General features: G+C 43.2%; 1 protein-coding gene across 2 annotated transcripts in view; it reads right to left on the bottom strand.

The window, feature by feature from the left end:
- Positions 1–805: 805 nt before the first annotated feature.
- Positions 806–17,235, bottom strand: part of HUNK (hormonally up-regulated Neu-associated kinase) — a 55,180-nt gene continuing 38,750 nt past the window's right edge. The window contains exons 7-10 of one of the 2 annotated variants that reach the window (XM_026850578.1): positions 13,032–13,200; positions 11,853–11,936; positions 6,304–6,484; positions 806–3,966 (exon numbers count right to left, since the gene is read on the bottom strand). In XM_026850578.1, coding sequence (XP_026706379.1) covers positions 3,320–3,966; positions 6,304–6,484; positions 11,853–11,936; positions 13,032–13,200 — 1,081 coding nt within the window. In that variant the 3' untranslated portion in view covers positions 806–3,319. The remainder of the gene's footprint in view (positions 3,967–6,303; positions 6,485–11,852; positions 11,937–13,031; positions 13,201–17,235) is intronic. The other variant, XM_026850588.1, reaches the window with a different exon arrangement.

The following is a 17,235-nucleotide window of genomic DNA, read 5'->3' on the forward strand; positions in this document are numbered from 1 at the left end:
CTTGCATCCAAAGCTCAGCAGTGCTCTTTTCCCCCATGCACAACCTGACGTGTGAGGTGTATTTTCAACTCTATCAAACAGGTTCATTATGGGCTCAGTGCCAAGCATATTGCACACACCATAAAAAGACCTCAGCAGAATTTGGAGGTCTTTGGATCAGTTTTGGGAAACAGATTTGTACAAAGGTAGGAGGAGGAAGAAACAGTACTTACAAGAATTGTGGGATCAGCAACAGAAATGCTTCAACTGAAGCTGCAAGGCTGATCACCAGTTTACATGGCTGTGCTAAGCTTAGCAAAGGTAGGACTAGTCTCTACAAGTTGAAGACATTAACTTCAGAGATGCCAGACATGCTTTTGTTTATATTTGGGTGACTTCCTACGGCTGTCTAAAAGCTGGGTTCTCATCTGAACCATCCGACCATATTCTCTCCCTCATAACTGGATACAAATATACGTTGCTGAGGAGCAATTCCTTCCCATCATTTTGGACCTCTTTTTTTAAGGTGGGAAGAACTAGAGATACCTATCAGCCTTCACTGCTGAGAAACAGAGCCTTGATAATGACTAGAGGCAAGATGCACAATTTGCAGAGGGCTAATATTAAGAAGGGAAATCCAACTTTGTGCCTTTTAGCTCACTCAGGGTTTATAGGTAAGTCAGCAGCCAGATTCAAGGGAATAGTCTTTGATGGGTGAAGGTAAAGGTGCTGGCAATCTTCTTGTTACCTCACCATTTTCCTGGTTGTTTTTGTATTTAGATTATCCTTGCTACGTAGCAACCTGGCAAACAAAGTCAGCAGTCCATGAAAATCTTGTTCAAAAAGTACATATATTTAATAATGATAACAAATACATTTTTTTCCCCCTGGAATTTCCACTACTGTATTTCAGTAGGTCCCTTCTATGGCCACTGCAGTTTGACTGTACATAGCTACTGTCTAAGCTGGATACATGGTTATGTTTTAGCAGTGTAGTATTCATATATTCTCTATAAATATAATAAAAGATTTAACATTTCTGTTTTCATTCTGATTCTTACACATATTTACTGGGTTTTCACAAAAAATACATGTCTCTTTCCTGCCTCCCCCAACCTTTTATTGGGTTCCAAATAAACCTGAGTTTGTAATTCAAGTCAGTATCTGCTATCTGTTCACAAGTCCGACACACGCAAAAGACAGGATTTTAGTGGTCTCCACTTGCTAGCTTTGCAGCAAAAACATGTTCTTAGCATGAAGAAAAAGAAAATGCTTTAATGTTTTTAAATGAAAACAAGAGCTAAAATGGACCCTGGGAGTCACAGGTGCTCTGTACAAACAGAAGATGACATTTTTCAATCTGAAAATGAGTAAAATTATTTTAGGGCTGTCTTTCTTATCATATTGGGATTTTTATGCATATTATTTTACAGGTAGCTTAACCACCCCAGAGGCAGGTATCTTCACTAGACCGAAGAGTACAAGATGCATATGGACTCCTCCGTACTGAACTGATGGGTGACATCAGTGCCAAGGTGAGGGTCCCATCTGCAGGGATTAGAGGGGTGCTCTGGGCTTTCACACTTTGCTGCGTTTGCCAGCAAGCATTCAAAATACTCACAGTCCCGTTATTGTTCTGTCAGTATTTGGATTAACATCCAATTTTTTTCTTGCAGATTTTGGTTTAAGGCCTGTGCTATGCTGAGAATCAGGAACGTGCTCAGCTATGCGCTCTGCTGGGGACCTTTTCCCCTGCTCTGCTGGCCCTCCTCCCCCAGTCCCTGTGTATCTTTCGCATGAAACTGGAAGGAAAGCTTCTCAAACAGGGGTAACTCTCAGAATTTACACAGACACCAAACCAGTGGGGCCCCAAAATTGTTTGCAGAATATTGATGAAAATAGGGCTTGGAATCCTACTGATGGTCTTAAGGCAAAATCTCCAACTTCCAACAACAACCCCAAGAAGAAGACAATACCTCTGCTGCTTGGATTTTGAAATTACATTAATTGGGTGGGCAGCAGTGGGGCACACGTGGGTCAGGGCTGCCCAATTGGGAACCAGATTGGAACAAACTTCGTTGAGACATCCCATACACACAAACACATATGCAAGCGCGGTACAGACAAAAGAAAAGAGTAGTCTTTGGCTAAACCTTCTAATTTATAGGAAATTGTTTGAAGACAAAAACAGAACCAAAAAAATGTTGTCAACTTCTCAGATGTATCATTTACTTAGAAAAACAAGACTGGTATGCAGAACATGGTGCCTTTTAAGAAACTTAATCTTCACCACTCATAACAATACCAAATTTTTGGTAACCACTGCACTACCAATCTTGCAGTATAAAACGTCATTGGTACAGGTTCATGTGTCCTTTATTAGTCTTTTTAATTCACTTCAGTCTCTCAGAAAAGCCTTCAGGTGTGTCCAGTGCTGCCCTGCTATAGCAGGCTAATGCAGCCCTGCATGTAGGCATGCCATGGAACTAGTACAGCTGCAGAAATTGGAGGTGACTGGATTGTTTAAACAGCATGTTGCAATTTGGATTACTGTTTGAAATATCCACTTGCAGACCCATCATATGAAAGAAACAAGCCCCTAGTGTGGTGAATTACCACGTGATGAAACTTGCTTTTGAATAACCACATTTCTTCTAGTGATGTCATTAAATCATCTTCTTTAGGAAGAAAATGACTCCATTATTATCTATGTTATGTAATTATCTGTAAAATCTGCTTTGAATTTCCATACTCCCACTTTTTCTGAATGTTTAGATCACTTGTGTCTTTACTCAAGCTTCTACTAACTTCATCTTCTTGGCAGTGCTTGTTAGCAAGTTGACTTTGGACACAGAATCTTGAGTTTTCCCACTTGTCTAGCCATGTGAATGATGCCTGTAGCAGTACCACGTACTTGTGTGGCACAGGCAGATGGAGCACAGACAGTCTTACCACAGATCCTGGATGGGACCAGCATTCGTGACACCATGCAGATCACCTTGAATCAAACCGTTAATGCTCGCTGTTCTTCCAATCAACCTTACTGCAATACTAGATGAGAGCAGTGAAAATACATATTCACAGTGCTCTTTCAAGACATGTTTTACTGTACAGTCAGATGCCAAATGCTAGTATTTCTTAACAGCACAAGCAGAGCCCTTTTCTTTCAACTGTAATAAGTAGGACAATGCCTTCCTTAAAAGCAGGCCTCTGATTTTCTATGCTGGACCACTGTGGGTTATTACATAGTGACAGTATCATGCCTGTGTCTTTCCCTTCTTGTTTGAAGTAAAAAAGGTTAAGTCCCAGAGAAAAGCAAAGCAAATCCCAGGATGTCAGACTAACACTGGCCACTGACAGCATCTGCTGCATTGAAGGAAATCTGTGTGGGACTCATTTGCTGCAGCTGAGGCATCCTTGCTTCCAACGGCTTGTCGCTTGCTGACTGCATCGTCTGGTTCCTCTTCCGCAGCATCTGTCCGATCCCCATCATGGGGAATCTGCCTCTGCTTTTAACACAGTTGGGGCTGCCCAAGGGGTTGTTGGAAACCAGCTGAGTAGGGGACACGGCTTCTTCCTTTGTCGGATACGATTTTTCTTCATACGTGAAAGAGACTTGGGTGGGGTGGACGGGGGATGTACTCCCTGGCTGAAAAAGCGGGGACAGTGTCCTTTCACTTGAGCTTTTGTAAGGGAAATTCATTGGTGAGCCTAAAATCCTGTACTGATGAGAGGGGGAAACCTGGTCTACTTGGTCCTCCCTGTCAACTGACTCAAAGGAGTGCACAATATTCAGGATGAGAGGAGAGTCCTTTGCCCGGCTCCCAGTGCGGGCCGGCTCCTGCTGCGGAGATTCTTGCCTCTTGAGGAGCCGAGGGGTTCTGGGGGGCGGCTGCTGGACTTCAAGGTACTCCAGGGAGCTGGAAGTGACACAGCCCGTCTTGGTTGCCAGGGGTTCGTGGAAAGGGCTTACCCCGCCACTGGAATCTGCAAGGCAATCAGAAAAGGAGCCAGAAGAACAGATTGCATTTAATAGCACTGCCTTCTCTGCCTCATGGCAGGCAGAGTCTGACATCACCTTTAACAAATTTTAGAAGAGCGTGACAAATGCACTAGCTAAAACAAATGGTCATAGGGATATACCCAGAACCTAATTCCTTGACTCTCATTTGATACTTACGTTGCTGTTTCACGGGCAATTTATCTGCCACCTTCCTCAAAGGCAGGAAGAGTGCTTAAACTGAGTAAGACGTGGACATGAAATGGAAAACCACAGATGTCTTCAGCTGTTTGTATTAATTATATCCTCTAAGGCTATGTCTGAGAAATCTCACATTTCCCCTTTCTTAGCACAACTCTGCATGGTTTTTACTGTATTCCCTGACATACCTACCTAGAGACAGAGGGGACAACAGTGAGTTAATCCCTAATGTCTTTCCTTGCATTTTGGAACAAAATCTGTTCTTGGTTTCACACATGTAAATATGGAGTAGCTGCACTGGCCAGGCTCAGGCTGCTACAGTTGGAACAGATTTGTTACATGGACTTCAGCAAGGACCAAATATAAATGGAACAATCTTTACAGGATTTGGACCAGTAAAACAAAACAACTTGTGGAGAAGACCTGCTTGATTTCTACAGGATGCTGGCACTCACTTATTTCAAGCTAGTCGAATGAAAACACATTTTGCTGCCTTTATGGAAAGCTGTCCAAGGACCCTGCTTTGCTAGGTTCCCCCTAACTGAAATAATAGCAGACTGACAGTTAACCCCTGTCCATGAGTTCCCTTTGTCTCAAACCATCTAAAAGAGATATAAAATAATTTAGGTCTGCCAGGCCTCAGGTCACAGCCCCAAATCGCACATGTATTTCTTTTGGAAGGGATGGTCTTGGCAGGGGTCGAGACCTGAATGGATGCATGGGATGAAATCACTTGTATTGAGAGTTGTCTGGGAAGAGAAGAGCAGGCTTAATCTGACTAGTTTCTTTCCTAAACTGGTAAAAATTATTTGACCCCTTCATTTAAGAAGTGTCAAAACATGGTATCCATAAGCAGAGAAATGCTTTAGCTGAGATCTGAATGATTTTCAGGTTTCAGTTCATAAAAGCAGGAAGAAACCTGAAGAGGAAAAAGAATTAACTAGGTTTACTTCCCCCTGTGCCTCCCTCCCAGAAGAAATGACAAATTCTGAACAAAATGAGCATTTTTAAATGTGTTTTACATTTTCACAAAAAGTATGTTCCATTTCTGACCAGCTCCGTGACTACTGCTACCTTGCAGCAGAGGTGCCTGTGCTGCCAAACAAACACCATTTTGACATTTTTTTTTAGGTAGAACACATCAAATGATAAATAATCAAGTAATGAGAAAAAGCATAAAACCACCATGTCACCACTCTAAATAACCCCGACATCACAGCAAACATTCTACAACGCCATATTTCCCCCCGCTGCTCTGTACTGACTTCCCCTCCTTTAGGTCCCTTATTTAACAGCCAGCTACATCACCTTCCTGCTCCTCAATGTCTTCCATCTATGTGTGTGCTACCGACACCCCGTTTTCCCCACTGAGTCCCCTTTTCCTCCACTCCTTTCTTCTGCCTCCTTTTGCGAGCAGCTCTCACCCATCCCTCCCAGGCTGCCTCCAACCCTACGTGATTCATGCTCTGCTCTCCTCTGTCTTGTCTTTTCCTCTCCCTGCTAATGCTTTTCCCCCTCCTTTTGCTGCCTGAAATTTGCCGGGGTTGGTAGTCCCACCTGCATTTCCTCTCAACTGCTTATTTCCCCTTCCTCCACCATCAGCTGCTGCCCACTGCTTCTCCCATGGATGCCACTGTTACCGGCACTCTCCTCAGGGTCAGGTTTTTCTTCACGTGCTGCCCCTTAGTCCCCTCTTAGCAAAACACATTCACCAGTAGGAAGAAGCTTGTCTACCGGCTTTGCTTTGTCAGTGATCTGGGGTGGGTGTTGATACTTTCAAAGCACCAGTGTGAAGTGCAGATGATTTTGTATAAGCACGTATAAATAAGGAAAGAAAGCTTTTTTTAAAACACTGTGGGAATTCTGTCAAATAAAAACAAAAGTAAAAGTGAGGATTCATGACTGCTGAACATCGTCACGGTTTCCTCAGGATGTTTCGTTTTCAGTGTTTGACTACATTATCCAGTCCTCTTTCAGATACCACCTCCAGAGCAGACAGCGAATGCAAGCCCACAACTATTTACTAACAAACACACAACACACAAGATGCTCTCAGTAATACTGCACATGCCCACACATGCACATGCACACAGGGACACACCACTGGTACCTCTCCCACTGACCTTTCTCTGGACCTCCAGCCTTGGTGACTTTCCGGTCCTTCAGCAGAGCCTTGGTGTTCTGTATCTGTGAGATAAGACAGGAAGAAGGCTGTCTATATGAAACTGGACTTTTCTCAGTTTTCTTTGGGAGCTGACGGTGAAGAATCTCCCCTTTCTTTTCTTGCTCTTTGAGTTTTTTGTCCTTTAAGTTGCAAAACAAACAAGAACAATTTGGTTTACTTAAGGGAAGCTTAAATGACCCCCAGACTTATAAGCACGCCACTTACCGAAGCTGAATTAAATGCTACGTATTTACAAGGAACTTATCCTGGCTACTCAAAATAACTAAATCTTCCATGTCTCATTTTCCTCTGATCTGTTTGACATGATTTCATGGATCCATCTGCTCTAACATTCATGCAGTGAGAAAGTTGGTTTTGGAAAATTATGGGGAATAGGAATCTTTCTCTTCAGAGGCCATTTGTCCTATGAGACCTTGCTGGAGCAAGCAGATACAGGTTTATGCTCCTCCATACCTGAAATTTGCCTCCCTATTTAAGCACCTAAAAAAAGTCTTTGATTTGTCTTTATTACACTTCCTCTGACGTTTGAAAAGGTGAGCTGCAAAGCTTTAAAAAAGTTTAAACTCATTGAGTCATCTATCTTCTGTCCAAACAAGATCTGGAGGAATACGGCCCTTGCTTTTACAGCATCTCTGCAACTGAACATGACATGGAGGGGGAGAAAATTACTGACCCAAGACTTCCCTGAGCCCTAACCCCTTTTCACAACAGAGAAGAATGCAAGCACATACATCCTAAAAGATAGGTTTGATCTCTAGTGATGACAGTGGAAAAACAGAACCTGGGAGCAGGACTCAGAAGAGGAATCCAATTTTCAAAGCACTGCTTTACAGTGAAAATTCACTGTGTCTTCTTTCAACATGAATCACTAGATTCTGCAAGCTGCATAATGCTATCTACCTGTCAGTGATTTCAGGGGGGGTCAAAAGTCTTATTTCATGTCAAAAAAATCAGGCATCAAATTTGTAGCTTTATTTTGCTACTCCTCAAAGGATTCAAAGATCTCCAACCTTTCTGGAACAAAGCTGTGTGGTCTGGTTTGAGATGCCAGTCTCAAAGGAGTGGGGCTTTTGGTTGCTTAGGGGTTGTTTCTGTGGTCACAATTCTTATTTAAACAACATGTTTTGCTGTGTCTTATTGAAAAGTCACTGTAAGTACAAGTCTTTTTTTAAAAATGCAGGAGAGTTCCTTCACACAATTATGTGCTGAGGCCTGTATTTTGTCTGATAATTATGCACTGCCAAAGGCTCTCTTGATGTTCTTGTGAAAGTTTGTTGACATGAAGTCTATGAAAACCTTCAAATGCAAAGTAACATGCATACATGTGTGAGAGGGTAAGAAAGATGCAGAAGGCAGCTTGGGGTCTCTTGGGCCACTAAATAGCTCTGGAAACATATTAAGACACCTAAGAGGAAAACAACCTGACTGCACTCATTATAATCACTCTCAGCTCGGACAGAGTCCAACTCCATGCACAGGTGGTGTCTGGGCACCACTGGGCTCATTAACTTTTGAATTTTCAGAAGTTATGGTGTCAGAAGAAAGAGCTTCAGTGAATCATGAACTAGAGCTTTTAATTTTATACAGAAAGTGGTTAGGTGACTTAGGGGAGAGAGAACCAGAGACCCTCTGTGAGCTCCTCACTGTTTTCACCTCAGTCTCCCTTCACGCAGGCTTTTTCTGTCCCCAGTCTTCTCTCCATCCATTTCTTATCTCCTCCAATTTCTTTCCCTTTAGCTAGCTAAAGCTGGCAACCCTTCCACAGAAACAAACCAATACATTATGGAGCAGTCATCACTTTGCTTGAGTGATACTTCTTTGTCCACCTGATGTCTTTTCCCTGGCTTTTAGAGGCTGTAAATACCTTCAGCACTGAGCATTTATTCCTCCCTGACCATGCTGCACTTGGAACAACACATCTGATTGGTCCTAGGCACTATCTTGGCGAGCAGTCACTACTGATGACAATGAAGTGATAACAATACCAATAACAACAACAACAACAACAACAAATAATAATGATGATGATGATGCATGAACAACAATAACAATAACAACAACAACAACAACAACAACAACAACAACAATAATAATAATAATAATAATAATAATAATAATAATGCTGTGTGAATAACATCCTGAGACAATAGAGTCAGTGGGAGCTGTACAGTTAATTTTGAGCCCATCACACTATTTTTCCTCTGAAGGCACTGAAGCTCTGCTGCCAAGTTCAGCAGAGACTGGGCTCTACCGAGTATTATTTTTAAAGGTACTTGTGAGGATGAGGCCAAGTGGTGACTATATTAAACCTAAAGGAGCCAATCAAGACTGTTAGCAGCGTTCTGCTATTTTGGATAGGTGAGGGAATGATTTGCATGTCAGTTGCTGCAGCATCTGTCAGAACGCAGGACATTTCAATGCTGCAATACTTTTAGCCTAATGGTTCAAGAGCCAAGCTGCAGGTCCTCACCATCATCTGTGCTTCCGACTTTGCCTTCAAACTGCTGTTACGTTTTCTAAGTTTCAGTAACACAGTCATGCTGTACAATTAAAGCACCCACAAAAAAGAGAATTCACATATCCAGTGTTAGCAATTAATTAGTTCATGATGGATTAATGTTGCAAATAGTCTTACAAGTATTCTTAAAACTTACTAACGTGTTTCTCTTAGATGATTGTGAGAGGGGAAACGACCAAAATTCTAAACTCCCAATGTGCCACATATTATTATATTTTAAAAGGAGAGATAGATTTCCTTCAGGGGAGTTATAAAAGTTCACTCTTCACTGTACTGTGCACAGCCATGTAATGGCACGCTGTCACACAATGCAGGAGTTGTACCGGTATGTTATACTTGAATAGGTTTGGCATTACATCATCCTCTGCTATTTCCTGTCCTGACCTCGACCCGAAAATTTACTCTTAGTCCCAGCAACGGATTGAAAGGAAGATAAAGGGTATTTACCTTGGCCATGTCTGAAATGGTGATAAGACCATTAAAAAATTGCAAATTCCCTGAGTCTGAGCCCATTAGCTACCCTGCAGGAGGCAGGTATCCCCAGTGCTGGTCCCCTGAATTTGCTGGAGGCATGGCCACTCATCACCTGAGGCCTCTCCAACAAGAAGAAAGAGATGGAGAGAGACAGACTGCTGCCTCCCTCCTCCCTGTGCTGCCCATCTGCCCTGAGCACTACAACGAAATCAGCCTGCAAAACAGCCTGGTTACTTCCTACCAACAGCAGTTCCGGGCACCCTCAGCCCTGGCGCACTGATCCCACCACCCCGGGTTAAGAAACCTAATGGAGAAGAGGGTCTGGGCACAACCACTGCCCTGTGTCCCGCTGCCTGCCCCAAAAGCAGTGCTGCTGGCAGGCAGGCTCCCACCTGAGGCAAAGTCCTTATTTCAGTCGCTGGAGTGAGAAGGAAGAAATTCAGCTGACTGCTGAAGCTGAAGCTGACCAGCTCTCCTCTCCCTGCTATTCCCATGGCAACGCACAGCTCCACTCTCTGTGCAGTGGCTGCCTAGGGACCAGTGCCTCCCAGTTCCCCTCTGGAAATGGGGGATGATAAAGGGACTCTGTCTGCAGCTCATGAACCTGCCTGAGCTTACAAAATCCCTACTCCTGAGTCCCACTGGCACCCACTGATCCCAGTGGCATAAGCTAGACACTACCAGGGCTGTGTTCCCGTCCACATAAAGGCACTTTAGGAGATGCCTACCATTGTTAAAAATAGCAGTAGCATCCCAGGGTCTGTATTCACCCACATGTGCTGCTTTAGCTGTCCTAGTACAGGTAAAGGTAACACAATTGCCTTGCATAAATACAGGTAAAGCAATATAAAACATGCTTTATACTCAGCTAGGCCCAGGCAGAAAGATAATATACTGTATTATTATCGCAGTGTCTGCACCGTGATTGCATCAAGGTAACTATTTCAAGAAAGAAATGACACCCCCTCATCCTCTAAATAACTACATTGGGACTAACTCTGAGTGCAGGAGAGGCTTTGGAGAGAGCCTTTATCCCCAAGTATGCCTACAAACTAAACGGGGGGGGGGTCATACAGTGGTGTTTACTAATATGTTTAACTAACATACTGTCAGTTTTCAATTATCCTTAGGGAAGTCAAACATTGGTTCTGCTCTAGGGGTGTGGAGATTTCAGGACCACCACCAAAACAGACCACGCATTTCTTTCTTGGCTACATGCAGGTAGGAGCGGGTTGGCCTTGCTGCAGACTCCCCTGCGTGGGGTGGGTGTGCAGAAGCTGCAAGCTAATGCCTGGATGGCAGGCAGAGCTGTCCATGGCTCCCCGTCACCATGCAGAGAAGTGACTCCAGCACCTGAAGGAAGCTGCCTGGAGAGTGTCAGGATGCACCATGCAACATCTACAGCATTCACCTCCAGGGACCTGCCTGTGTTCCCAGGGGCAGGTTGTCCTGCAATAGCTTGAAGTAAGCTGTCAAAGAGCATTTTGAAATATTATATTCATTGAGTCGACCCACTGTTGACACATTTAAGTAAGGTGGGTTTTGATTTATGTAAGAAAAGAATGATAAATACTTTGCCCTGATATTTCCATCTGGCTTGCAGTTCAACTTGTCTTGCAGTCTTTAGTATAAACAAACCAGCCATGATACAATTTTGCCCCTGAAATTAGATCATCAATCCAGTGCTGAAGCGTAGCTTTTGAAATAGGTAGACTCTTCAAGAATACTGCTCTTTGTGTTGGTAGGTAAGAATTGCACAACTCACATTACTCTTGTAATTTTAGTGCTTGGCAAAGAATCAGCCAGGGAAGAAAAATACAGCCATGAGAAGACTCCCATTATCTGAAATGTGTTCTCTTAATACAAACTACTTTCTCTGTTTGCAGGCAAAAAGACTGGAGACCGACAGAGCAAAAGGTAACCTGGTTAAATCCTTTCTTTGGCCAAGGGAATTCCCTCACAATGCAGTGGGCTAGCTCTGCATCATTTCTAAGAAGTAAAAAACATGAATCTGGGTACAGTTTTGTGCTAATACAGCTCCATAATTTCTGGTAGTCAAGCCAGGGTTGGCCCAGCACACCAGGAAAGCCGGGTGACCAGGGAGGGTCACCCTGGGTGTTACTCAGCTCTCTGCCCTACACCACCAAGGTCTTGAGACTCAAGGCAGTTATGGTTTTCTTACACCACCAGCAACTTGCACCCCAGAATGAAACTACAGAGCCTCCTGAAAATGTATGCATTATTTTGCTAAACAGAGCATTTTAAACTTTATTTTCTTCATAAAGCTGAAAGTCACATTTACACTTCCACCTTAGGGGGTTGATACTTGTTCCTTCAAAGAGAAATTGAGGAGATTATTTGTCCCACACAGGCAAGATCACAGGGTTTTTTTTTTCTCTGCAGGTCCAGAAACCCATTGCCTTAATCACAATTGCCAAGGATCCTCAAATTCAGTCTGCTTTCAAAGTACCTTAATGAGCTTCAATGAGCTTTACCTCATAGGAGTCTTTATTTGCCTTGTATTTTTCTATCTGGTATAGCTGATTCTTGTGGCAAATATTGTCCTGGCCTTCCGACTTCTGTGGAGAGAGAAACACAGAAAAGTAAAGTATGTAAAATAATTAGAGAAAACTAACATTCAGTTACTGCTTGATGGACGTATCCGCTCTTGGAATTCAGTGGGGGTTGCATCTTACAGAGATGGTGAATTTGGTCCATTACATTTTAAATATCATTGTTGGCATCATCATTAAAACAAGCTTGCTAAAAGAACTGAGAAAAGAAAAAACCTAATAACCTGTTGTCAGATTGGAAGGCCGTTGGGGATAATTCTGTAAGAAGCAAACACATTAAGAAAACTCCATACAACCCACCCTCCTGCTCGTGCAGTCACACAGGAGCCTACAGGCCCTCAACTAGTTATGACTCCTCACCAGAGCACAGGCAGCTGTGTGGAGAGGCCAAGGGTAAGAGAGTGCACAGCCTGTCTTTTTGCACTGTGCCCATCCTAGCACTCCAGCAAGTATCCTGCAAAATGTGGCCTGAGAACCCAGCTCCCTGGGATGTAGAAGGACGGGTGACACGTGGCAGCAGACTCCTGCCCTAGAAAAAGCTGCTGTGCAAGCCCATCAGCAGTGTTTCTGACCCCCAAGCCATACTCAGGGGCCAGAAATGTCGGCAGGACACTAGGGGACTTTATATTCATGTTCTTCTGCGTGTAAAATTTTCAGCTAAGTTTTCACTTAAAAACTAAATACAATCTTAATAGCTCTTAGGCTTCCTCTTGATTTGCTGAATCAAATTACATTGTGTTACTGATATTTCAAGCAGTAGAATTATCTCAACATACAGACACAGTACGCCACAAGTAAGGCTCTACATAGCCAGTTTGCTTTCTGTACAGTAATTGCCTACCTGGAGGGGATCTCCTATGGAAAGAGGGACTTGTGAGACATAAAGCCTATCAGCAGTTATCTCTGCAACCTGGAGAACTCTTATCTGAAATATCAGTTTGCAAGGAATACTTCCCGTTCATGGTTACTGCTACAAAATTAGAAAAACAAAAACCTTGGGGTAAAGCCTTGAGATGAAATGCCACAATCAGGGAAACTTTTAGCACTCTTTTTACCCTCCTCACCCACTTGTCCAAAGAACTGGCATCAAGCAGTACTTACCCTAAGGCTTGCCAAGTAGCGCTCCAGCTTCTTATTAAGTAGAAAGTAGATGGCAAGTGTGTGACTCGCTCTGTTTGAGAGCACAGTGTTGATGACGTCGCTGTTCTTGTAGCCGAGCTTCTCCGTCATATGGAGCAGCACGCTTTGGCTGAGGTCCTCAAGGTGAATCCTGCACACAGAGAGAGGCAGAGCACACCCTTCATACCATCCTCCCAGTGGCAGAACCTTGCCAACCATCGGGAATGTGGCAGAGTGTAAAGAAGACGCCTGAAAGGCTCAGTAATGTGGCAGTGATTAGCTCCCTCCTCCTGTGAGCAGGCATGAGAAGGGCAGACTCTTTGGGAACCATGGGCACTGCAGGAAGCCGTGATAGCTGATCGAACAGCACTCTTCCCACCATGTCCTACCTTGATGCAAAATGGCACCGTGATGCTCAGGACGCCAACATACGTTACCCTACATCTGATCAGTGAAGACCATCAAGATCATCTGGTTGGTTTTGAAGGAAAAGAGGTAAAATTCAACTCAGGCAGCTACATTTGGCTTTCTGAAATTACTCTTTCCTTGTAATCAAACACCACTGCACTCAGCTTCACCTCTTACCTGTTACACAATAGTCATTCACTAAGCAGCTAGGGAATTTCATGCTGGAGAAGGGGGACGTACAGGGAGGGTTATGACAGCAGCTCTCAGAATGGGAAAACTGGTGCTATACTCATGTCAGCTAAAAGCACAAGACATGTTTATGTATGTGCTCTTCTATAAAGTCTATACCAGACTCAGCCAAAGCAAGACATGGAGTACAGCAGCCTTGTGGAAATGGCTAAGCATCTTCTCAGTCTAAGTTAAAACCAGATTTTCCAAAGAACCCTGCTCCTATTTAGACCTCTAAATGAACTGGCCAGCTTCCTAGATGTACATATCAACTCCCATCCATTTCCGAAGAAATGCTGGGTTTCATTCAGTTTCTAAAGGATATTCCTTGCTCCTAATATCAAGCCTAATATCCAGCTAAGGCAACTTAGGGAAGCTTAGGTTGTGGGATTTTTTATAACCTGCCTTCTGCCTTTGAAAGGACAATTCTCCACCTTTCCCACTCCTGCCCTGATGTCCCCCTGTCCCGTGCACCTGTGATGCAAGGAATGCCTGGACAACTGTCTGGTCTGACACAGAGGACTTAGACAAGATGCAAAACTTCTCAAATAACTCTTTTCCTTTATCTGGCATGCTTATTAACATTCATTCTGCAGCTAAGGATTAGGCTTTTTTTAAATTAAAAAGTAAAACTTAGCTTGGCCATTGCACATTAAAGCATCTGGACAGCAAAAGAAATTCAAACAATTTCTACTTACAGTGCTCAACAAAATGGGAAATTTTTGCTTGCCTTCAGGGAATTTCTTTAATAAAGGCAAACTTATAAAAAGCCTGGGAGAATATTCTCCTGAAAATGCAGTTTCTTCCATTCTTCCACCTTATCTTCACGCTCTCCCCTTTCCTACCATGTTCCTGTCTTGGGAACAATGGCTGTTATCCCCCAAATGGTGGAAGAGCACTGCAAGAACATAACACAGCTTCTTGCTTGTGCTGATTAAGAGAGGGAGTGTTTCTCTGCAAATTCAGTAGGGGACTTTTCAGAACTGTTTTGACACATCTTACCCATATCTGCACACTATCAAAAACTTGGAGAAGCTGTTGAAGCTGACTTTAGTGGTACTTTCTGAGGCAAGCTCAAAAGGAGTCAGGACATGTCTTTAAATATTTTAGACTTTATAGAGTATTTCCCCTATAAGGCTCTGGTATGATAAAGTCTAGGTAGGTCAAGCTTGGGGCATCAACTAACTAAACTAAAGAAATATTATCCAAAAAATGAAGTGAAAGAAAGAATCTGTATGGCTTTTATGCTTTACAGTGTCACATAAAATCTGGGTTCAGATTTCTTTTGTTTTCAGAACAAATGAGGAGAAAAGCAGTACAATGAGAAAGAAAGAAAGAAAGAAAGAAAGAAAGAAAGAAAGAAAGAAAGAAAGAAAGAAAGAAAGAAAGAAAGAAAGAAAGAAAGAAAAGAAACTGTTGGCTTTTTTATAGGAAAGGATTACTATCATCACCATATACACATATATGCATGAGCAAACATATGCCCTATCTATAGTTTGGTACTGCATTTTCTTCTCTTCTTCCATTTGATTCGCTTGCCTTTAGAAGGGAATGATTAATGGGTACTCCATAAATAAAGAGCATTGCACAGCTTTCTATCTAATAGCCTGACAACTGCAAGCTAAGAATTAAAAAATAGAGGCATGAAAATGTACCTACAAATGCAAAAGAATTATGAAAGCACATTCAAGCCCTATTCCTGTCTTTTTTCCTCTTTTCTGCAGATAAGACACACACAGCAAGAGCATTAAATTACCCATACAGCTCTCAGTTATACTTACATTCACTTAACAGATGCCATGTTTAGTAGATTGATTAGACTCATTATGACAGTGATTTCATTAGCTTAATGACTCATTTAGTTTACACTTGTTTTCCCTTTCTTTACCATACAATGTTCATATGTACCATACTTCAGTACGGTCCAATGCACCATAGAAACTCAGATTTCCTTTTGTTGGACAGCATACTACACAAATTAACTCAACTGCCCTTAAATTTGGGCCAGTAATGGCAAGATAATGGGTCTGCCTGTTCTCATTCTTATTCCTGGTGAAACAATTGTTCACAGGGGCCATCTTTATATTCTGTCCACGTAGGTCTGGGGATTGCAGGCAGCTGGCCTCACATTTGCCCTCCCTGTTTCTCATGATGCCTCCAGGCATCCAAGCTGCTCAACGTCTCTCCAACCATATTCTGAGAGTGAGAGACCTATTATTCTCCTCAGGTCAAAGAACTGCACAGAGTGATTCTCCACGATGCAGTACTTCAAAGTTAAGACACTACCTTTGGATGGGGAAATGCTTGCTGCTAAATTACGGCATCTCTGTTGCTTGTCAATACAGAGGGAAAAGGGAGGTGACTCAGGTAGGAGCCTGGACTGTGTGGGCTATGACCCATAAGCCAGCCAACAGCAATGTCAAAGGGAAAGGAGGTCTCCAAAAATTCCTAAAGGCTGTCCCGAGATTCAGGGCTCAGAATGATTTCCTGTGCCCAGGTCTCAGCATGATCAAGCAGTGGCAGCGCTCATCACCTGTTTCAGCAGTAAGAGAGTGGTGCTGCAGTTGTCTCTCAGCCCCACAGGGTTTGGACCCACAGCTCTGAAACACACCCTTTTCCCCTGGCTAGTGGTGGAGCAGAGGGGAAAACAGGTGGGAGACACTTTGACAAGCAAAGCTGTGACCTGAATGCTGAAGGCTGGCTGTGTGCAAGGCTTGGGCATGCCTATGGGACCAAGTCCTTAGGGACACTGACACAAAGAGGTGGCCTGGCTGGTGAACACGAAAACATTTTTGTGTGAAGGACAGTGGTTCAGATGGTCAGACAGAAGTAAATTGCCACGCCCCTAGGCACACACTACATCTGACATCTGGCAACTGAGTAAACTGTAGGGGGGAAGTCAGGATCTTCCCTTAGGGACTCTCCTCTTAGCAAGTTAGGACAGAAATTCTGGGGCACTATCAAATTTTAAGCATGAAAATTAGGCTTTATGTTGCTGTCTTTGTCTCAGTCTTACTTAGGATCTTGGCCTGCAAGCTACTAACTCCTACAGTGAATGCAGGTTCTAGATTGTGTGTGAGACACAGCTGGAGGGCTTTGATACAGGAAGAAACATAGACATATTTCTGAGTGACCCAAGGCTCCATTTACAGTCACTGGAGAGGAACTCGGATCTCCTGGGCACAAAGTCATCCTATTGCAGAATCAAAAAGAAGTCAGATGAATCATTCTGTAAAAAGGGCCCTTATTTCTCTCCACTGACTGTAATGAGAGCCCAGGCTGGCTGGCTCATGTGTCAACTCTACACTGCACATGTCTAGAGTCAAGCAAGATTATTTCTAAGCAAAGTGGACCACAAGTATCTTTCTTCTTTTTTCACAGATGGATGTTTGACTGGACATGAGATTTGTTCTCTGTTTGCATTTAATCATGCATTCAGCACTGAACAGGTATTCAAGATCAACAACCAACAAAGAAAGATCATTCAATTCTGACCTTTCTCACCAGAGTTTGCATATTTACTTAATCTACTGAGCCTCATGTATGTATC

The sequence above is a fragment of the Athene cunicularia genome (assembly GCF_003259725.1).
Source record: "Athene cunicularia isolate RWA chromosome 1 unlocalized genomic scaffold, athCun1 chr1_part1, whole genome shotgun sequence".
Classification (NCBI taxonomy): domain Eukaryota; kingdom Metazoa; phylum Chordata; class Aves; order Strigiformes; family Strigidae; genus Athene; species Athene cunicularia.